At 43.5% G+C, this 24,263-nt stretch overlaps 1 protein-coding gene across 3 annotated transcripts in view; it reads left to right on the top strand.

Annotated features, from left to right (window-relative positions):
• The window catches only part of ttyh3a (tweety family member 3a), a 56,008-nt gene that overhangs the window by 2,957 nt on the left and 28,788 nt on the right, over window positions 1–24,263 (top strand). For all 3 annotated transcript variants that reach the window (XM_070449628.1, XM_070449627.1, XM_024010995.2), the window contains exon 2: window positions 13,308–13,477. In XM_070449628.1, coding sequence (XP_070305729.1) covers window positions 13,308–13,477 — 170 coding nt within the window. The remainder of the gene's footprint in view (window positions 1–13,307; window positions 13,478–24,263) is intronic.

Here is a 24,263-nt window from a genome sequence, read left to right as displayed (position 1 = left end):
TTATTTGTTGTTTTTTACTATGCAACCAACATGTCTGACTAGAAAATACGGGGAGGAAATGTTCGAATTTGCAGGCGAGTCTTATTTATTTGAACCGGCATACACAGACGATCGTCAACAGATGGAGGATGACAGAGAAAGGAGAGGGCGAGACGGAGCAGGCAGGGGCTCAGGCAGATATTCAACCAGCAGCTGAGATGCGACTCAGGACCTCTGGAAACTGGTGGTATACCTGTGGGCAATGCCAAGCGATGCCCACTGAAGACAAATGTCTTTGCTGCGTGGAGTTGGACCTGCTTATACCAGCTTTGGAAAATCTATACTGAACAACAATATAAACGCAACAATTTCAAAAATGTTACTGAGTTACAGTTCATATAAGGGAATCAGTCAATTGAAATAAGTTAATTAGGCCCTAATCTATGGATTTCACATGACTGGGCAGCGGTACAGCCATGGGTGGGCCTGGAAGGGCATATGCCCACCCACTGGGGTGCCAGGCCCAGCCAATCAGAATGAGTTTTTCCCCACAAAGGGACTTTATTAAAGACAGAAACACTCATCAGTTTCATCAGCTGTCTGGGTGGCTGGTCTCAGATGATCCCGCAGGTGAAGAAGCTGGATGTGGAGGTCCTGGGCTGGCGTGGTAACACGTGGTCTGCGGTTGTGAGGCCAGTTGGACGTGCGGCCAAATTCTCTAAAACGATGTTGAAGGTAGCTTATGGTAGAGAAATGCACATTCAATTCTAACAGCTCTGGTGGACATTACTGCAGTCAGCATGCCAATTGCATCCTCCCTCAATGCTTGAGACATGTGGCATTGTGTTGTGTGACAAAACTGCACATTTTACAGTGGCCTTTTATCTTCCCCATCACAAGGGGCACCTGTTCCATTTTTCATATGCACAAAAAGCTTATTTCTCTCAAATTCTGCCCACAAATTTGGTTACATCCCTGTTAGTGAGTATTTCTCCTTTGCCAAGATCATCCATCGACCTGACAGGTGTGGCATATCAAGAAGCTGATTAAACAGCATGATCATTACACAGGTGCACCTTGACGGGATCCTGAGGCCCATTGTCATGCCATTCATCTGCCGCCATCACTATCATGTTTCAACATGATAATGCACGGCCCCATGTCGAAAGGATTTGTACACAATTCCTGAAAGCTGAAAATGTCCCAAGTTCTTCTGCGGCCTGCATACTCACCAGACATGTCACCCGTTGCAATGCTCTGGATCGACGTGTACGACGTCATGTTCCAGTTCCCGCCAATATCCAGCAACTTCAATGGCAACAGCCATTGAAGAGGAGTGGGACGGCATTCTACAGGCCACAATCAACAGCCTGATCAACTTTATGCGAAAGGTAATGTGTCATGCTGCATGAGGCAAATGGTGGTCACACCAGATACTGACTGGTTTTCTGATCCACGCCCCTACCTTTTTTTAAGGTATCTGTGACCAATAGAGCTCTGTATTCCCAGCCGTGTGAAATCCATAGATTAGTGCCTAATGAATTTTTTTCTTATATATTTTTTCCTTTATATGTACTCTAATTCAGTAAAATCTTAGAAATTGTTACATGTTGAATTTATATTTGTGTTCAGTATACATCTCCTCTGTCTAAATGTCCTTATGTGCTGGAGCAGCTAATTGCTAGATGCGCGGGAGTGTAGAGCGCTGTAGGCTATGGCATTAGTCAAAATCATGTTTGATGTGTGGACTTTCTTTTATACAATTCATGTTTTCATTGCTTGCTAGTCATTTATATAAATCAATCTTTTTAAAAAAGGTGTCTGACTCATTCATTATTTGACAGCAGTCAACAAGGTTGTTCTGGCTTTGAGGCCAAGTGTTGTGACGCAGCTGACGTAGGAGCTCTCGTCACGAACGAGCATCATTTATTTCCTTTTATAAATTGTTTAGGGCGTTCATGTTTCCACGTATATCTAGTAATTAATTTATGCTAAATGTATATACTGTTGCTTCCTCTTTTGCCAGTGTCTAGGTATTTACCGTGCGCAAGGCTAATTTATGTGTCGAGGAAATGTTTGGTCGAGTTGGCATCGTGACTCGTTTCAGTTTCATATTTAAATGCAGTAATTAACCATTTTGCAATCCTCCCAGTGGATGCGATGTTCAGGTGCCCATGAACACTTGCTACACTGGCGAGAAAGAAGTTAGTTTATTTCCATATTGTCATGTGTCCCGTGTTTTGAAGTTATGCGTGTCTGGGATCTCCATGTCTTGTCGGTTTTCTCTGCATAATGGGAGCCCAGCTCCATAAGTAATATGTTTTGCCTCCCGTTGGCCTGCTGAACTATTGTTGTGAATTGTTTATTCATTAATGGAAAGTATTCCCGCATATTATTTAGACAGAATATGTTGATATAGGTATAATGAAGATGTCTGTTACCATTAACCCAAATATGGCATATTAAATCATGTAAGGTTCATAGGGAGGGGCCATAGGTATAAAGGTACCTATTTCACCTGTGAGCTTCAGTTATGTTGTAGCTCTGCTATGTGAGCTGTGTGGGGAGGCTGTCCATTGTCTGGTATACCCCAACCTGCTATAGTTGGTTTGGCAGGGTAGGCCTGATTTTGAGGCTTAGGTTTTTGATTCATATTCAAAACTGTATTTTGAGTCTGTTCATTTTGTAAATATATTTTGTAGGTTATGTACATTTTCATTGCATTTCGTCATTCACCGGGAATTACCTTTCACTGTTACAAAACTGGGCACTATTTTGCACTTGATCCTGCTACTGACTGCCCTCAAGGCTGCTCCAACATCTGGTCCCTACAACATGTGCCTAATGTTGTGTCAAAAGGACAAAGAATGCACCAATCCTCTCCAACTTGGCATGGTATAATTTGATAGGGAATATTTCCATAATTTATAGACTAATCAACGGTGGTCAGGCCTGGTCCTGGCCGATATGCCGCCCTTGGCGGAACGACAACAAAGAAAATGCCGCCCTCCTATCCCCGCAAAGGGTGTCGGCCTGCAATTCACTTTTATGAATGTCTGTGTAGCCTACCGTTTGTAAAACAGGTGTGCGTGCGTGAGTATGCTGATTCTCTCTAGAGGCCTTTATGTCCACTCAAAGTTTCCTAAGGTAGCCTGTCTGGACTCCATCTCTTTATTAAGAGTCAAACGCTCCTGTCTTGATTTGAATCTTGTAAAAAGGCCTGTTTTCAGAAGCTTAGGCTACATTTATTTCTCTCATTACAGCGTCCTCTCGTTGACGAACGTATGCCACTGGCATCGAATGACAGCAGAAGCAGGGTTTGTGACGTTATGTAACTATTTCGGGAAAGGTGGGAGAAAACCCATCGGACTTCGCTTGAATGGTTTTGTGCGTCGAAATAGGATCTGTATTAGAAAATGTTATATGCAGAAAAGCCAACCGACAAGGTAGGCATAGATCATTATTTTGACTTGTTAATGTTGTGTCAATGCAAAAATGTGACAGGTCCTCTCCAACCTGGCATTTCTTAATTTGTTGATTTAATATTTCTAAGTAATCGCCTGAATAATAATGAAATGACACGATAATAACAAAGTTTCAATTAGGTTTTTATTAAGATGCATATCAATGTCATCAAGTGTACAAGCAATTGTTACATCCCCTTTTTTGATTACAATTTGTGTGGTGGCTGAGTGGGTGGCTGAGTCGGCACCAGAGTGGGAATGTTCATTTTGTCCTTTTGGAGAGACTGTGGTAAGGGGCAGGAGTCAGAATCAGCTACAATCTGGGCCTTGTCTGGTCTTGGAACACTAGCAATGTTCTTGGGTGGTCGTGTTGGAAGTTGTACATTGGAGAGCGGGACCTTGTACACCACTGTCTTGTCCTCCTGTCTTTTCAGCACAGCTCTACCAGGTCCACCCAGGAGGTCTGTTTTGATGGCTCGTAAATGTTCTGAGCAACCCAGGGTTTGTTTTTTGGGGGGAGAACCATACTTTACCTGGGTGTGCCTGAGGAGAAATGAAACCCCAATTAGCAATTTTCTCACTTCCGCATAAGATTTACACACTAAGTCTGCCTGGTGTCTACCTTTCCTGAAAATAAGATTGTGCATACTTTATAATGACAGTAACAAGCATTACTGGAAAGAGTGACATTGTGTAACTTTCATCAAGTCTACAAAGACATGAAAACAATGACAATGTGATTAGCTTCTCCCTAGACAATGTCTCCAGTGACCATGGCCCTGTATAGAATCCATGACCTCTCCATTATAGAATCCATGACCTCTCCATTAAAGAATCCATGACCTGTCCATTGGAAAAACCATCACATTTTACCTGCATCAGTGGTTGCCTGTCAGGTGTTTTTGTCCATGGCTACAACAAAAATGTGTGATGTGGGGGTTACTCGGGAACCAGAGTTGGGGAAACACTGATGTAGGTGCAAATTCGAACACATGTTAGAATCCGAAAAGCTTGTGAGAGTACAATGTAATCCACTGATTTGTGGTGCAACTTAATGGGTTGGTTCTGGATGACATGGAGCAGTGGTCAGTAAACTTGAGGTTTCCTGTGAAATCCCCCCTATAAGCAATAAGACAACAATGCCAAATCAGTCTTTTATAAAGAAACATTCAACAATATTCAGAAAATTACCTAACAAAAACTACTTCAGTCCCCTTTGTCGTCTCCTGGCTGATCTTGAGAGTGACTAACTGAAAACCTAGCTAGCTAGCTACCTAGTACCTGTTCCGGTAGCACGCCCCCTACTTACACACCCGCAATGGCGAGAGGAACAAGGAAGTACATGCATGCAAGCCAATATGCGAAATTAGCGCTCGTGTAAAACCAAATGGATTATAACATTGTGTATAACGTTTGGCATGACAACTTTATGTGCAACATCTAAAGACCTGCATCATGATACAGGGAGCTTTTCCGTTTATAAAAGGATGTTTGGGGTGTTTTTGGAGCCTCTGTTCATGTCTAGACACAATGAAACTCCAGAATGAAGTTCAGAAAGTACATTTCTGGTGGGGTTGCTTGTACTGGGCTGAGCGGGAGCTTCCTCCCGGTAAGTGTGGGAGGGCCACGGGACCGGAGGTGGCAGGACGGAGTGCTCGGGTTGGGGTGTAAGGGTTTGAGCATAGCCTGAAGGAAGGTAGGGGCAGTTCCCCTTGCTGCTCCCTAGGCAAGTATCATGGTCTTGTAGTGGATGCGATCTTTGACTAGAAGCCAGTGGAGTGTGCAGAGGAGCGGGGTGACATGGGAGAACTTGGCAAGGTTGACCACCAGGCGGGCTGCAGCGTTCTGTATAAGATGAGGTCGTACTCTATGGATGCTGTAGAGCATGCAGGAGCAAGTCACTGGTTTGATGTTTGCAGAGAACAACCGGGTGTTGTCCAGGGTCACACCAAGGTTATTTGCACTCTGGGAGGGGGACACTGTGGCGTTATCAACAGTAATGGAGAGGTCTTGAAGCAGGCAGGCCTTCCCCGGGAGGAACAGCAGCTCCGTCTTGTCAAGGTTGAGCTTGAGGTGGTGCGCGGACATCCAAGTTGAGATATCTGTCAGGCATGAAGAGACGCATGTTGCCACCTGGGTGTCAGAAGGTGATAAGGAAAAAGTAGTTGAGTGTCATCCGCACAAGGTGCACCTGTGCAATGATCCTGCTGTTTAATCAGCTTCTTGATATGCCACACCTGTCAAGTGGATGGATTATCTTGGCAAAGGAGAAATGCTCGCTAATAGGGATGTGCACAACATTTTTGCGAAATTAGCTTTACATGTTGCATTTACATTTTTCTTCAGTGTTGTAAAGTACAGATATCCCCAAAAACAACTCAAGTAGTGCTTTAAAGTATTTTTTACTTATGTGCTTTACACCACTGGATGTTACAGACAGTGTTAGCAGGGCAGGCCTGGCTTTATGCTGTCCAGCACACTCTTCACTAGGCTATAATGTGCTTTCAGTCTTCACTTCTGTCAAGGTCTTTCAGGGTTATGGGACAGCTTTTGTCTTGGGCCAAGTATGTCAGGGAATAAGTAGACAGTCGGACAGATTATTGATGCTGACATTCTTGCCGTCCCTGGTGACTAAGGGCTTACCCCCTCCAACATCCCTCTCTCTACAGTCTTTCTTGACGCCACCTAAAAATATTCTACCCATCTTCTACTCTCCAACCCAACTCTTATCTATACCTACATATGCCATTCCTGACTACTGTAAACACGATGTAAACATACAGTATATGACCATCAGTATCCTACCTAATTCCTGCACCCGCAGAGCTCTGTCTGGTTCAAGCAAGCAGTAATGGCAACAAGGCATACTACTGTAACGGGTAAATCCATTTGAATTCAATCACTTTTGACAGCGCCCCTTTTTGATTTGATCGCAACCTTCCATACATATTTGCCCGTTGTAGAAAGTGCTCAGAAAGTGACTTTTTGGACCTGAATGCCAAAGTTGACTTATTTTGCATACCCCACCATACCATGAGACATGTCTTCATCACTGGAGAAAGATAAACGGTTGAGATATCATTCTAAGTTTTACAAACAGTGTTGTTAAACTGTGTATTTTTCCTCCTTTTTTTTGTACAATTCAGTCGATTATCTACAATGTCTCCGATTTTTGTTGAATACAGGGTGTGTAATGTTTTAGTTGATAAATGTACTAATAGGAATATCATTTACATTTTCGACTTTCAAATGTTACCACATAGCTTATTGGAGGTCCACACATCAGAGAATGTTTACTTGAATGGATATTTATATCCTCCGGAGGAAATCCTCGAAATATAGATACTATAATTGGCATGATCCTTTTAGTTGACATTGCACAGTGGGGGACCGATGGCCATCTTTGTGGCACTAATTAGAAGTTAAAATTACAATTCACTTAAAATGTCAAAGTGTTGTAGTGGTCTGAAGGGATAGGTCCATTCTATGTGTTCTATTTCTAGGATGAAATGACACCCGCCCTGTATTCAAGAGCATGTTGCTCCAACCGATGACCGGCACAACACTAAAACCTCAGAGGATCTAAAGTAGGGTCCAAGCTAAAACGTATACGAATATTAGAAAAATCTGAGTTTATCCACTTTTAGATAACCCTTCATGTAATTTAAAAAATGTTATACGTTTTATTCAACAACAAATAACAAATCTAGAATTTATAAAAGTTTGACAAACCTGTTTTGTAAGCTTTAAAACAATATCAAACTCAACTATTTATATATTCCAGTGATGAAGACATGGATCTCATGATATGGGGGCTATGCAGAACTTTGAGTACCTCGATCTCCTGGATGTGTTGGCCTTCAGGTCCAAAAAAAACACTTTCTGACACTTTTTCCATGGGCAATCACATATGGAAAGTTTTGTTTTGAAACAAAAGATGCTGTCAAAAAGTGGTTGCATTTTATATGGATTTACCCTAAGGTCATTTGCTGGAACGAACTGCCCTGGCTATTGCCCATTACCAAGTTCCACTACCATAGATTTAGAGGTTAAGCCAATGAGTGTGTCTAGAAGATGAGTGAGTGCAGCAGCCAGTGCAAGCAAGCTGCACAGCTGAAGATTGGGAGGGGAGAACCCCTCCTGCACTCTGCGCATGGCACTTGTTCAGAGTCTGAATTAATGGATATTCTCAGCTCATTTAGTTGAGGGTTTCACTCAACCCTCCCTGAAGTAAAATCCACTGTGACCTTGATGCGCTGATCAGTGAACTTTTTCCCATTTCTTTTGAAGTGGATTTCAAAATGCAGAGATAATTGCCAGTCTGTCGACAGGGTACGACAAAAGCTAGGATTGTTTTACCCCCGCTTCAATTTCCACAAATTGAGTAGGCCTATGTTGCCCCTTAACCTCTGATTTGGCCCACAAAGGAGATGCAACATTTGACTGAGGCATACATACAGTAATCACACCTTTCATTCTGATATCCAATGATGTCTTAATGATGACAGACAGTCATCCACTTTCTTCATTGGTGCTTTATAAAAGAGTTTTGGCAATAGTGAGAAACGAGTGAAGTTGGCTGTCTGACAAATTCCTTCTCGTCAGAAGGCAGCATGGAGGGGGGTTGTCAAGAGGCAACTTTTGCAAGTTTGTGACCAGAGCCAAGGTTGCGAGGTGGAAGAAGAGAGGAAGTCTATTGCCATGTGATGGATGGGAGTGTAACTGGAGCTGGGTTTGTTTGGTGTGGGCAGACTGGGTGAGGAGAGTAGACAGGGCCAGCATGGTTTCAGCCTCCTACCTGGTCAGAGAACCAGGAGAGAGCTCGGGCTAGCCTGAGGAGTGGGAAATATATATCCTTTAGATTTAGACCATACTTGGCCATAAATACATTTTTAATGTAGGCTACGTTGGTTAGGGCAAATATGTTGACACCACACTGCCAATAGCAAGTGAGATATAGATGTACGAGAGAAAACTATTTTTATGTCCCTGGTGTGGTGAAGTGTTTGCATGAGCCAAAAAATGAAATTGTGTTTATCCATTACTTTGTCTTTACATAGTGTCATCTAATGATGTGCCCTGATGCACAGGAAGCGGAAAAGGGCAACGGCGTGCTAATCTGTTTGTTCGCCTGTGTGCTATGTCAGCTTGTCCTGGTGTGACACAAGACTCCTAGCTGTTACAGGAAAACAGGCTGTTGTCACGGCATCCGTCTGCGTATGGTCATCAAGCAGTTCATTTGAAGTGGGAATTTGACCTGAAGTGAAACCTGATTGTAAAGGACAAAGTGGACAGTTGAGTCAGCATGTGTTACTTCCTCTCTTCCCTTCTTGTCTTGTGATTTGGTCTGCTTTCTTCATGGCAATGTGTCTCTATTCAAAGCCATACTTAAGTGCCCTTTAATGGAACACATATGGACCACGATTTGCTCTTTGAGCACCGTATGTGAAAAACAGAACTCCCATTCCTGAAATTTGAATCGCACCATAAAAACAAGACCATTTCCTTTTCTTGACAATGGAGTGAAAATGAAAGAAATCATGACTAAAAGTAGAGAAGGACTTAATTGAAAGAAGTCCATTATTAGTCAGCATTGAATTCCCATCGTCTTGGATCAGAAGCTGGGAGATGAGAAGGGTTGAAACAATGCCAGCATCCTGTTCACAGGATGGTACGGCTCCTCTCCAGCCCTTTGAGCTTCACTTAGTCAGACAGTGACATTGCCTATTTCCATTTATTTAATTTCCCGTACTTGCATTTCAGCATATGTAGTATTTTAAAATGTTTGCACAGTGTATTGCACAGATGGCTGCCAGGAGATGGAGCTCAGTGAGATACTGTAATTGAGTTCAGATATTGTTTCTCCATGGGGAAACCATCTCAATAAAGCCCTTCAATGGAGAGGCCTCTATTCACCAGAGCCCAGGGGCAGCCTATTAGGCTGATCTTACTGAAAAATGCATCTGTTTGGAGAACCAGAGTGCTGTATTTTCCTGTTTAATATATGCGACTACTAGGGAGAGAAAACTGTCTGGATCGAAATCTGTGTAATTACAATGAACTCCCAGCCTGTATTCCCCCACAGGAATACAAACGTGAGCGAGAGGCCTGTGTGAACTACATAAGAAGTGCCTGCCCTCTCCCTGTGTGCTGCAGGCTGAAGTATGGGACTGGTGCTGGACCTACAGTACTCAGCAATAGACCCGTTTCTCTAGCACAATACTTAACATGTCATCAGGCCGTGAGATGCATTTGATAATAGGTGTTATGCTGTTTCTGTTTGATCATATTGAGCCTAAGCTGGTTCACTTAAGCTATTCAGTTTGATAGTCACTCACTGACACGCCTTTCATTACTTAAACACCTCTTCATGTTCGCTTGCTTGCGCTCTCTCTCTTCACCTCTTTCTTCTAGCCTAGTGGTTAGAGCGTTGGACTAGTAACCGAAAGGTTGCCAGATCGAATCCCCGAGCTGACAAGGGAAAAATCTGTCGTTCTGCCCCTGAACAAGGCAGTTAACCCACTGTTCCTAGCCATCATTGGAAATAAGAACTTGTACTTAACTGACTTGCTCTTTAAATAAAGGTAAAGAAAAAATTATATTCAAGGGGCTTCATTGTCATGGGAAACATATGTTAACATTGCCAAAGCAAGTGAAGTAGATAATATACAAAAGTGAAATAAACAATAAAAATGAACAGTAAACATTACACTCACAGAAGTTCCAAAAAAATAAAGACATTACAAATGTCATACTATGTATATATACAGTGTTGTAACGATGTACACATGGTTAAAGTACAAAAGGGAAAATAAATTATCTCGCTCTCTGAAACACCGCACGTTCACACTAAGACTTCCAAGGTTCAGGATGGTGCCTTTTCACATCAACGCTCTATATCGTAAGATCTGATCCCAGACCATATGACATCTACTTTCAGCCTATCATTTTGATCCACACTACCTGTGGGTGAATAAAGTGTCCTCCTACATAAATTCTTGCTGATATGAGTTTACACTCCAAGTTGAGAAGGCTACACTGCCAATAGAGAAGACCAGCTCTTGCTATTCTTTCGACGTTAGGCTAAGTCAAGGAGCAGTCATATCTTAATTGATACTGGCCGTGCTCCCAGATTGGCTTGTTTCGCTGCATTCCTGCTCAGTTGCAGCTTTCCGTTTCCCGTTCACTTTTGCCTTACTTTTAAACCAGTTGGCAGTTTCCACATTGACCCTTAGCCTCATCTCAGAACCGGGAAAAGAGAACATGTGAGAGAGGTTCATTTGCACTATAGCACACTCCACATCATGTCTTAATGGTTGATTCATGCTTTATAAAGCTCTTAACTAGCTCTGCTCAGTTGGTTACAATGATCAAATCTAACTTTATTTGTCTCATGCTCATAAACAACAGTGAAATGCTTACATACGTATCCTTGCCAACAACTTAGAGAAAGTAAAAAGAGACATTATAGAAAAACCTGGCTGTATACACTGGGTGAATGTGCAGGGTACGATAGTAATTGAGGTAGATATGACATATACGTATGGTAAAGTGACTAGGCAGCTGGTAGATAATAAACAGTAACCCGACACTCATTTAACACCATCCAAAATAATGTGTTCATTTAGGCAGCAAGCACAGGGGGGTGGGTTTATGGCCAATATACCACGGCTAATGGCGTTCTTAAGCACGACACAACGCGGAGTGCCTGCCAATCAGCTGTCAGCCAATCTGCATTCAGGCTCAAACCACCCAGTTTATAAAAACGGATAGTTACCAGCTTCGTGAATATCCTTTTTCATTTAAGGACTGTGAATTATTTGTTTTCTAACAAATCTGTACTTGGCATACAGTTGGCAGTATAAAGTCTATTTTGTTTTTCCTGTGCAAGAATGAATGCATTTTTGCCTGAGATGGGCTAGATAAGTAAATGCATCTAAAAACTCATTAAAGTTAAGAAGTCTTAATGGATTTACTTCGAGAGCCTTCATTTCCTTTATCTACTGTTCCATTAGGGAGATGCTTAGTTTTTTTTGTTAGCTTTTCACTGTCCGCACGTATGAACAGAAGACTGGAGCCCAGGCGCGCCTAAAATTAGATCCTTATTTAGCATTTGCCCAAAGGACTGGGCTGTCTTGCATTTTGGAAATAATTTCCTATCTCAAAGGAGCTCAGAGCAGCTGTTGTTGAGGGAACGTGCGGTAATACTGGCTTCATTCTCATTTAAGGCGTTACAACAACAGGAAAAGGTGGAGAAGAACAATCGGAAAGACCATTTCCTATGCACATTTTTTCTCAACTTTATCGGTAGTGAAGCCAAATAATTACCACTGCTATCTGGGCATTTTAATCATATACAGTATTGCAATGGGCAAATCACTGCAAATGTACATCTGACAGCAGTAAAGAGCGAGTGAGCGGTGCTAAGCCCAAACGACAGTGGCCTTCCCCTCAGTCACCCCAGGGCCCTGGTCACTCAAGACTTTCTGTGTCACTCCACTCCAGACAGTTCTCTCTTCCCTCTGGTGGAGAAGTACTTCGCCTCCTCACACGAACCCTGACTCTCTTTACCCCACTTCCTATAAAGTCACAAGCTGTCTGGCCTGAGCCAACACAATGCTCTCTCCAGCACCCCGTTCTGTATGCCCACACAGAGTAGGTGAGACATACTTTGCACACATTGAAAGGGAAAGATGGCAGCTTGTGAGCGTCCCAAAGATTCCAGTCATTTTGAAGTGCTCACATGGAAACAGGAGTTCACTGGGTCCACAAAAATCAAGTTATTTGATGCCAAGCCAAAATTTCATACAGGTTATATCCATTACGATGAATCATAAGACTGAAGGTACTGTACAGCAGACAGATTTGGAGAATAATATGCTTTACAGTATCTTCAGTTTTTATGATTCATCGTAATGGATATATCCTGTTTGAAATTTGTGCTTGATTTGAAATAATTGTGGCCTTCCCCTGTATTATGAGAACTGGCTTTAAGTGAAACCTCAAAATGAGGACAGGGAAACACACAGATTATTCATGTGTGATGACGTTAGAGACTAAGATTATATGGTTTCTATGTGTTTCAGTAGGCTTTGTCAGAGTATGCGTCTTATGGTGGTGTGCTTGTTCATGATGGGGGGTTTTAATGAGGCTTGAGGTTTTTCCTCCTCTGCCTTCTACGTTATTCTCAAAGTTATGACGATAACCCTTAATTAACTGTGATCTGGTGTAAATGAGCTCTAACGAGCCAAAGGGCATAGCTAATAATCAGAGGGACCATCTCATTGCCATGTGACTTCTCTGGGTGGTCAGAGTGTATATCTGATTCAATAGCTTCTCATTCCTTGCAGACTGGATGTGCAGGATAGCCTAGCGGTTAGAGCGTTGGGCCAGTAACCAAAAGGTTGCTGGTTTGAAGCCCCGAGCCGGCATTGTTCTGCCCTTGAGCAAGGCAGTTAACCCCCAACGACAGCTGCTCCCCGGTCTCTGATGACATGGACGTCGATTAAGGCAGCCCCCCCCCCCCACACCTCTGATTCAGAAGGGTTGCATTAAATGCGGAAGACACATTTCGGTTGAATGCATTGTTGTTTAACTGACTAGGTATCCCCTTTCCCCAAATATCATTCCAACGGGCAACAGATATGCAGTAAAAAAAGAAAGATGTGTCTAAATTATACAATATTGTTCTAGGACCACGAAATGGATCCTGGATGCTTGGCTCCTGTATCTCTACATCCTACATAGTCTCTCTGAAAGCTTTCCCCAGCAGTTGTGTGTGTGTAATAACCGCAAAACTTTCCGTTGCTATTATTCATTATGTGTGTGAGATGACGTCTCATCGTCCTCTTGTTCCCCCCTCAGTCCATCCTGCTGCTGGGAGGCGTGGCTCTAGCCTGCCTGGCRCTGGACCTCCTCTTCCTGCTCTTCTACTCCTTCTGGCTGTGCTGCCGGCGGAAGAAGAGCGAGGAGCAGCCCAACGCCGACTGCTGCTGCACCGCCTGGTGTGTCATCATCGCCACGCTCGTCTGCAGGTGAGTCCCACCTGGAAAGACGTAAGGCTCTGATCACTCATTGGTTCACTACCCAAAATACAGGCCTCGCTGTAATGAGGTGGGCCATCTCTAATTTCAACATGTAAAGCCTGGGACTGCAGACGACAATGCAAGGATTAGCCATGTTCACCATCACCCCTTAACCTCCTCGGATTAGCCATGTTCACCATCACCCCTTAACCTCCTCGATTGGCCATGTTCACCATCACCCCTTAACCTCCTCGATTGGCCATGTTCACCATCACCNTTAACCTCCTCGATTAGCCATGTTCACCATCACCCCTTAACCTCCTCGATTGGCCATGTTCACCATCACCCCTTAACCTCCTCGATTGGCCATGTACTGCACAAGCATAAACGTATTTCATGCATGATGGAGCAGTTTGTGCCTTTTTAATCTCCTTGATGCCTTTATCTAACACATTGCCAGCAGTCTTGCTCTGAGATGAATGAGCACCACTCACAGTGTCATATGTGACTGGTTTTAAGACCTCACGCATAGTCTGCCTGAGGGAATTTATTAGGGGTTTAACGGTACATGTATTTGTACCGAACCATTCGGTACAGGGCCCGCGGTTCGGTCCATACCGTGAACCCGAATGAATACATAAAAGATATTTACAGTCCAAAATACAAACACTAGTCCTATGTCTCTTGAGTACATTCCAGGCTATTCCGTTAAAACAGCTAGAGCCTTTGCACACGTTTTAATCAACATTTACATTTTAATTGGCGCATATCCAACTGTCCTTTTGTGAGGCGCAGAAGTGAATTATTTTTGTATGATGGCGAGTGGTGGGGTTGATTAAACATAATTGGAGGATCTTCATTCATCGTTTAAATCTCCAGTTTGGGAACATTTTGGCTTCCCAGTAGATTGCAGCGCCGATGGACAGAGGGTTGTGGATAAATGCTTAACAGTGTGTCGTTCCGCTCAAGGAGAATAGCCTATGCAGCTGCCAACACCTCATGTTGACGCCCCAGTATACCGGAGCAAGACAGAAACGCTAAGAAATAACAACAACATCGTCTCCCCTCTGCATTCAAGCATTCTTTTGCAGCTGATTCTGACCTGGCCAAAGAAATTACAAGAGCGATTGGTAGACTGTTTCATTTTTTACCGTCTTCGGTTTATAGCCCCGGACATGCGCCCGTTCACGGTGGTTGAGAATGGGGGGTTTCAGCCCCTCGTAAAAGTGCTCGAGCAACTATCATGGTGTGTTCATAACCAAGAGGGAAGGGTATATTTTATATATACTGGGAAAAATCAACTTGAACGGCCCTCCAGCTGGTAATTAGTAGTTGGAAACTCTCCTATCATCCTGAGCCACCACTTCTCCCACATGGTGACCTCTAATATCACCTACTAAGGACATTACCTTAAATGCAACAGCAAAACATTATTTATAAAAATCGATCTATTATCATTTTTTTTACTTTATAATTTGTTTACACGCATGGTAGATTTAGTTTATGGTTGACACAGCTTGTTGGCCGTTAGCCAATTGGAGTTTCTCAACAAATTCAAATCACATGAATGCATCCAGCTGGTATTTACGTCTTCACAACAGGTAAATTCCCACCTCTCACATATCAGAGTGGAAACTTGAGAGGCCCAACATAACAATTCTGTCACAGCAGACAATGCCAGGAACATTGTGAATGCTGAACATAGTGAATAGCATTTAATTGTCCCGCTGTACCAAAACCAAACTGAAACGTGACACCAAAACCCCAATACGTACCGAACCGTGGGTTCGGGGAACCGTTAGACCCCTAGAATTGATGGATAGTTTACTTTGCTGGTGGCTGAGCTCTAAGGAGAGCAGAACTGTGACCTGTCTCCTAACTCATAATGGACACAGGAGGTATTTGACACACTGATGCCGCTTTTATTGTTGTTTACACCTCTCCTCTTCTGAACTGAAGATACAAGAGCAGACCTTCATTTGACATTGGACTTCACAAACCATGGGTTGCATGTTGTAGTCTGGGGATGACAGACAGGACCCTCACAATTCTTCTAAACTTTGACCTGTAAACTTAATGATTCTGTTTTTGTGTAGGCAAACAACGTCTCTGCAGTGGAAGGGATGTAGTGTTTAAGTTTGTGGTAGAGTGTAGCATCTGAAAGCTGCTGCTGCAGGTTTAGTGTCTAACTACTGTTGTGAGATGGTGGTATTCTTCATTGGAGCTCTCAGTTGGATGGTACATGGGCGCTTGGTGTTAACCTCTTCCTCAGCTGGTGTTTTTAAAAATGTGAACAATCTAGCAGCTGTAAAATGTGCTGAAGCAGAGAATGAGAGGTGCACAGGGTTAAAAGGCTTGAAAGCACAAATCCATCTTGGTAGTTTCTTCAGTCTGCCTCAAATGAAATAACCCTCAGTCACTGCTTCTTTTTTATGTCTAGGCTATTAGCTCTCCTTTCTTAGTCTAGGTTATCTAACTATTATACGTGTGTATATATATATATATATATAACATACAACATACAACAAAAATCACATATGTTTAGTCTAACTAGGTCTAATTAAGGAAAAGCCAGGTCTTTCTGGGATTCTCAATGAGTTTCTTATGACTTCCTGGATTAACATAATATGTGGATTAATTATAGTGGGAGTGGTATTGATTTTGTTTAAAGCTGATGAAGTGGTTGTTGTCTGACTGAGAGACGCTGTTATGAAGATGAGGACATATTGATTCTATTTCTAGAGGAAGTTGATGCCACAGAACACTGAATAAGTGGAGCGAGGAAGTTGGAGAGGCATTGTTGTGCCACGTAATCTGTATGCTTATGAACAGTGAAGTGTTACACAGAACATTTTTTGTGGTCATGTGATGGGTCTCAGCTGTTGAACGGCTCTCAGCTGTTATTTTTATTTATTTTATTTAACCTTTATTTAACTTGGCAAGTCAGCTGTTGAACAGCTCTAGACTGAACCACAACTTGTTTTAATGGCCAGCCGTCCATATTTAGGCTTTAGTTTGCACCATTGGTATATGCAAGTTCCTGTGCTGCACTGCAGTCAAAATTGCCATAGAATCATGTTTTCAGCGTCTCTGTCTGAAATGTTGGTTCCTTACCAAACACCATGCCAACGTCCCTATGTTCTGGGATAGACATGATAGCCGTGAGCTTGTGAGTCCTCATCTCTGCAGGTAGTCCTCAAGCAATGTACTGGAAAACAAAGGATTTCCCACATTCAAACTGAAATCATGTGACAAATGAGCCCCGGCCGTAGTTTCCATGGCAACATTCTCTCAGAGGCCAACTCAGGACACGGAAGAAGACCCAGAGGACTGGCTCAGAGCAGGCGGAGGGATACTCAAGTACTCTGGTGGTTTGGAGTTAGAACCCTTTGAATGACAATAAAATGGTGGTGTATTTTCAGGAATTAGGCCACCCCAAGAAATCTGCAAAAGTGTCAATCTTGCAGAGCTAATCACACTAGATGCCTACTATATAGTATAGTATACTATACTATACAAGATCCCAGACATTTTCCATATGCACAAAAAGCTTATTTCTCACTAATATTGTGCACAAATTTGTGTATATCCCTGTTAGTGAGCATTTCTCCTTTGTCATGTCAAGAAGCTGATTTAAACAGCGTGATCATTACACAGGCGCACCTTGTGCTGAGGACAATAAAAGGCCACTCTAAAATGTGCAGTGTTGTCACACAACACAATGCCACTGATGTCTCAAGTTTTGAGGGAGCATGCAATTGGCATGCTGACTGCAGGAATGTCCAATGGAGCTGTTGCAGGAGAATTTTATGTTAATTTCTCTACCACAAGCCACCGCCAACATTTGCCAGTACCGTGCTGAGGAGTATTTATGTCTGTAATAAAGCCCTTTTGTGGGGAAAAACTCATTCTGATTGGCTGAGCATGGCTCCCATGGCTGCGCCTCTGCCCAGTCATGTGAAATCTATAGATTATTATTTATTTCAATTGACTGATTTCCTTCTATGAACTGTAACTCAGTAAAATCTTTGAAATGTTGTATGTTGCGTTTTATATTTTTGTACAGTATACTTCAATGGGATGGCAAAGTATCACATTGGGGTAAATGCTAAGGACAATATGCCCTTTCACTATCAAAGAGTAGCTCTGTGTCTAGTACAGTGGGAAACCAGACCAAACTGTTGTCTGTTTCTGAGTCCTTCCTTCCAGAGTCCCTCCCAACCAATGATTTACACGGCTGTCTGGAAGAACGACAGGCGAGTCCACCCGCAGTCACACAGACGAGCTTTGGAATCCCTGGGTCTCACTAAGGGTCATGTTCTGAGTGGCAGTGACAGATAAGTGAATGAACAGTGCTGTCTGTCAAAATAATGGACCTAGAATTCCTAGAAAAACCTTCCTTTTTGATTATGCAGCCCCTTTTGTGTGTGATCTCTTAAGACAAAGCTATTGGCCAGAATGGCCATTGTAGTGTCTGGGGCACAGCCCAATATTTATGACTGATGAAGGGTTTTTCATCTTCTCACCACAGTCTCCATCCGTCTGTGGGATAGGCACTTCCCAGCCTTCTGTTTCAAGGCGCTGTGAACCAGATGGAGGATGGTACCTCTCCCTGAACTGTAATTGCATCTCTGGCTGAATGTGAATGATGGATATCTCCCTGAACCCCCAGTGAGTAATGACGGTCAGCACCTGCTGCTGCCATAACAGTGAGCTTCTGGAGTCTCTCTGCCTGCCTCTCTGGCCCTTCTGTGAGAACGAATCCATCCACATGATGCAAGTCTCTGCAAGCCCAGGCAGCTGAAAATATTTCTTCCCGGCTGTGGGAGTCTTATCGACTCCCATCTATGCTTGTAGGGAGAAGAGATTCATCAAACTCACTTCGCCCTGCCCTCCTTTCACAGGCTGAGAGGGTCTCTCCCCATTGGGAAGGAGCACAACCCATAATAAGCAGCGTAGGTATCATGAATTGAGCAAGACTACTCTCTGTGCTTAATGCTATTGTATAATTAATGTGGTCTGTGCTAGGGATGGGCCCGATTTAATCGATCGAACGTTAGTTTTTGATTATTTGTGAGTGTACATTTTTTGCTGCAAAAATGTATAGGCCTATTTTAACATTGAAAAGGCTTTGTCTGAATTAACTAAAATGATCCATGATGTGACATTTTTACATACAAGTATATACTGTGACATTTGACAGTCTTCATTTAATAAAACAACAAACCTTTGAATATAGTTTTTATGATGTGTGCCCTATTAAAAAAAGAAACACCGGTAGCCTTCACACATTTCACGCGTGTAAACCGGTAGCCGATGTGAACAAAACCTTTTAAAAGGTCAACATTCACAAAGCCGCAGGGCCAGACGAATTACCAGGACGTGTACTCAAAGCATGCGCGGACCAACTGTCAAGTGTCACTGACATTTTCAACCTCTCCCTGACCGAGTCTGTAATACCTACATATTTCAAGCAGACCACCATAGTCCCTATGCCCAAGGTAACCTGCCTAAATTATTACCGGCCCGTGGCACTCACGTCAGTAGCCATGAAGTGCTTTGAAAGGCTGGTCATGGCTCACAACAACATCATCTTTGAAACCCTAGACCCACTCCAATTCACATACCACCCCAACAGATCCACAGATGATGCAATCTCAATCGCACTCCACACTGCCCTTTCTCACCTGGACAAAGGGAACACATATGTGAGAATGCTGTTCATTGACTTCAGCTCAGCGTTCAACACCATAGTGCCCACGAAGCTCATCACTAAGCTAAGGACGGCAGGTAGCCTAGTGGTTAGAGAGTTGGAATAGTAAATGAAAGGTTGCAAGTTCGAATCCCCGAGCTGACAAGGTAAAAATTGGTTCTGCCCCTGAACGAGGCAGTTAACCCACTTGTTCCTAGGCCATCATTGAGAATAAGAATTTGTTCTTAACTGACTTGCCTAGTTAAATGAAGGTAAAACTTTTTTTTTTTAAGGACTCTGGGACTAAATACCTCCCTCTGCAACTGGATCCTGGACTTCTTAACGGGCCGCCCCCAGGTGGTAAAAGTAGGCAACAACACATCTGCCACGCTGATCCTTAACACTGGGGCCCCTTAGGGGTGTGTACTTAGGCCCCTCCTGTATTCCCTGTTCACCCACGACTGCGTGGCCAAACACAACTCCAACAACATCATTAAGTTTGCTGATGACACAACAGTGGTAGTATGCCTGATCACTGACAACGATGAGACGGCCTATAGGGAGGTCAGACAACTGACAGTGTGGTGCCAGGACAACAACCTCTCCCTCAATGTGAGCAAGACTAAGGAGCTGATCGTGGACTACGGGAAAGGGCATTCCGAACAGGCCCACATTAATATCGACGTGGCTGTAGTGGAGCGGGTCGAGCGTTTCAAGTTCCTTGGTGTCCACATCACCAACAAACTATCATGGTCCAAACATACCAAGACAGTCTTGAGGAGGGCACGAAAAAACCTTTTCCCTCTCAGGAGACTGAAAAGATTTGGCATGGGTCCCCAGATCCTTAAAAGGTTCTACAGCTGCACCATCGAGAGCTTCCTGACCGGTTGCAACACCGCCTGGTATGGCAACTGCTTATCATCTGACCGTAAGGCGCAACAGAGGGTAGTGCGAACGGCCCAGTACATCAGTGAAGCCAAGCTTCCTGCCATCCAGGACCTATATAATAGGTGGTGTCAGAGGAAAGGCCATAAAATTGTCAGAGACTCCAGTCAAGTTAGACTGTTTTCTCTGCTACCGCACGGCAAGCGTACCAGAGCGCCAAGTCTAGGACCAAAAGGCTCTGTTGAAGCTTCTACCCCCAAGCAATTAGACTGCTGAACAATTAATCAAACCGCCCCAGACAATTTACATTTAAACCCCTGTACACTGCTGCTGCTCGCTGTTTGTTATCTATGCATAGTCACTTCGCCCCCACCTACATGTACAGATTACCTCAACTAGCCTGTACCCCCGCACACTGACTCGGTACCGGTGCCCCCTGTATATAGCCTCGTTACTGTTATTCTTATTGTGTTACTTTTTATTATTACTTTTTATTTTAGTCTACTTGGTAAATATTTCCTTTTTGAACTGCACTGTTGGTTAAGGGCTTGTAAGTAAGCATTTCACGGTGAAGTCTACACTTGTTGTGTTCGGCGCATGTGATCTGATTTATTGTGAGGCAATCAAAGTGGCACTACAGTCAGAGGCTCTGTACTGTATGTAGCCTAGCAGGTGAAGTGGGGACATTTCTAATCAATGCACAAAGGAATAGAAATGGCGGAAGGAAGTTACCTTAATGAGAAGGTAACGGACTGTTGTTTAATCTGAAGCTCGCCATCACGTAAACAGTTAATGTTCCGTTTGTTATAGCAGCATGTGTCCCGCGTTGGACTGTATCCGTAATCGGTAGATGGTTCTGATGCAAAGGTTGTCGTGTGCATGGCGGAGCGGTGCCAAAGAAAGTGTTCAATCAAATAGTTTGATGCCACCACCACCCCTTTAAATGAAAAGCTAACAACGGGTTGGGACATAACTCTCAAGGTGGGTATATGTTATAAGCTTAGACCCAGAGTTCCAGTACTTGTAGACAAGGAAAGGGAGCGCAGTCTCTAACACACTGACCCCTGCTACAGCAGCAAGCAGAGTTTTACAGAAGTTTCAAAAAACTATCCGGATATCCGATTAAAAAAATATATGTATTATGTTATTCGAGTAGTGAAAATATTTCAGATGCCCATCCCTAGTCTGTATGCATGGAAGCATTTTTGGAGGGGGAGAATACAAATCCAGTCTGCCATTAATGATAGGAACAGTAACCAAAGTAGTGGGTGGTTTTGTAACAGAGACCTGCTGTGGAGCCAAAGTGAATCTTAACTGGCATGCACTTTGTGTTGTGTGTTTAATAATCTGCCAATAAAGATTTGGGAGGATGAGGAAACAGCTCCTTCAGCTGTAATTTAGAAAACATGAGCTTTGTGTTGTGGGTTCAGCCCCCAGGCCACCCAAGCAAGTAAACAGTTTAGTCTGTTTCCTCTATTTGTTTAGTACTTCTCAGATCATGGCATCATTGTCTACACAGAGGCCCAGCCAGGAGTCTCAAGGCGCTGAAATGGAAGTCGTTCTGCTCATCTAGGGACGGACAGACGGACACACAGACAGCAAACTGTAGACAGTCACTGTCTGTAGCTCAAACATATATGATCAAGGCGGAAATAGGAAAGCAGCCACAAACGCAGAGTAAAATAGCCTCATGGGAAGGAAGGAAGGAAGGAAGGAAGGAAGGAAGGAAGGAAGGAAGGAAGGAAGGAAGGAAGGAAGGAAGGAAGGAAGGAAGGAAGGAAGGAAGGAAGGACGGACGGACGGACGGACGGACGGACATTAAAAAGGGCCAATATCTTCTTCTCATGATCTTAGTCAGTGTTTTCCTGTTCGCCTGTTGACCACATGGAAAAAGAGGCCTTGGCTCTTCATGGATCCACCCAAATAAATGCAATAAGTCAGTTTTCTGTAGTGCGTTCAAGGACACCTTTTAAGAATCCAACCATCTGCTTTGTGCCATTTATGTTCAGCATTGTGGAGGTGTGAAAACACAGCCTTAAAAAAGAATCCACTACAAATCTACCTGGAAACAAAGCCTATTCTCTCATGTATAGATGAGAGGCCATCATTGTAAGTAAGAATTTGTTCTTAACTGACTTGCCTAGTTAAATAAAGGTTAAATAAATAAATATATATATATAATACTATTTAAGTAATCCTCTGGGGTTTGACTGTTAGGCCAGATACTTGTATATGCATGCAGTCTCAGAGGGGTCATGAGAAAGGGAAGAACAACATAAGAGCAGAGCAAAGAACTCCCACAGAAAACTGAAAAATGTCTTACAAATGGAGGACGCCCAAGAGAGAGACCCACAAAAGCTTCCATATCCCCAATAAAGAGTTAATTTATTTGGGAGAGCTTGTGAAATCCAAGCATGAGCTTCTTTGCTGACTCAATTGTGGAATCTTCCTGTTTTTGTCACATCCATTTTAACACTGGGCTGAATCCTGCTTTCACTCCCCCTGAGTTGGATCAGTTCAGAGCCATGTTGTTGGATTCAGCTGAAATCACTGCAGAGCGGCTCACAAAAGCACGGAGACCTGATGAGCATGTGGGCTGCATGACAATTACTCTCTCCCTGTGTCTTCGTCGTCTGTGTGTGTGTGTGTGGTGAGAGCGCGGGCAAAGTGGGATTAGAGCAGTGAGTAACAATGCCGCATGCGGTATGTCAATTCAGTTTAATGCCACGTGAATGACAGGCAGTGTAAGTTTATGGTCCAACTGTCATGAAACTTGAGAGAATCTTGATGCATTTTTTTTATTATTATTTTTTTATACTGAAGTCTTGCACAAAGCTCATGATTTGAGGGAGTCCTCACAGTCACATGCCCATCCTCTGTCACTCTGTTACATTTTGGCTGCGTAAGTTGAGGTTGTCGAGATCAAAGGAGCTGTTGCTGCTTGCCTAATTAAAGATGATGGGAATCCCAGGCAAGAGCCTAGGAAGCAGAACTGCCTTTCGATGACAGGGAGATGGAACTCAGATATGTCATTTCTGGCGTTGTCTTTTTAAACACCTAAACAGAAAGCACTTAAACAGTCATGTTGTCTGGCTGCTTTGGCAGTCCTGAATCACTGCTAGCAACAACAACGCTCTGTACGTTTCTGTGAAACGGCACGGGGGTGTAATATGCACGACACAAACCGGTTGTGTCTAGAAAACATTACAAACTCAAACTATCAGGGCGGTCGAAGAGAACACTAAACCAACAAACTAGTGGGGTTGCTGTGTATTTAATCCCTGGCTGTGTTTCCTGTTCGACGTTTCCACCACAGTTTACCAGTCCCCAGAGGGAGATGTGCGTTGTTTGCCCTGATCACAAACCCATAGCTCCAGCTCACCTTTCCATCCTTCAGAGTATGAGAGGAAGAGATTGCCCTAGCTAGCAGCAGTTCAGGAAATGGCCAATCCCATCCACCTATTGGATGCAGGGTGAAGAGGAGTGGACTGGCTCCCATTTTAACAGGAGGTGTTTCCCTTGTCAACATGCCATTTGATTTAATCCCCTCTGACGTCAGATGCTCTTGTGTGTGTGGGGAGAGGGACTGGGGATGTTATGTCACGGGCATGAAGAGTTAAGCCTATACAGACCTGCTTTTAAAAATGGAAAGATCTGAGCTTCAAATTCACTGCTTGGTTTTTATGGGGGGGGGCACTTGATATTATGTATCTTACTGGTAGGGTGGTCCGTTGAAGTCTGTTTTTTTCACACAATGTCTAGACAGCGTAGGAGGGCTAGATCAGCTTAGTCTTCACAATATACACGGATTATACAAAACATTAAGAACACCTGCACTTTCCATGACTTAGACTATACAGGTGAAAGCTATGATCCCTTATTGTTGTCACTTGTTAAATCTGCTTCAGTCAGTGTAGACGAAGGGGAGAAGACCAGTTAAAGAAGGATTTTTAAGCCTTGAGACATTTGAGACGTGGATTGTGTATGTCTGCCATTTGAAGGTGAATGATTTAAGTGCCTTTGAAGGGGGCATGGTAGTAGGTTCCAGGCGCATCTGTTTGTGTAAAGAACTGCAACACTGTTGGGTGTTTCACGCTCAACAGTTTCCCGTGTGTATCAAGAATGGTCCACCGCCCAAAGGACATCCAGCCAACTTGACACAACTGTGGGAAGCATTGGAATCAACATGGGCCAGCATCCCTGTGGAACGCTTTCGAC

This window comes from Salvelinus sp. IW2-2015, linkage group LG20 (genome assembly GCF_002910315.2).
Source record: "Salvelinus sp. IW2-2015 linkage group LG20, ASM291031v2, whole genome shotgun sequence".
Classification (NCBI taxonomy): Eukaryota; Metazoa; Chordata; class Actinopteri; order Salmoniformes; family Salmonidae; genus Salvelinus; species Salvelinus sp. IW2-2015.
Note: the sequence above shows the minus strand (reverse complement) of the source record. Positions and strands in the feature narration are given on the sequence as shown.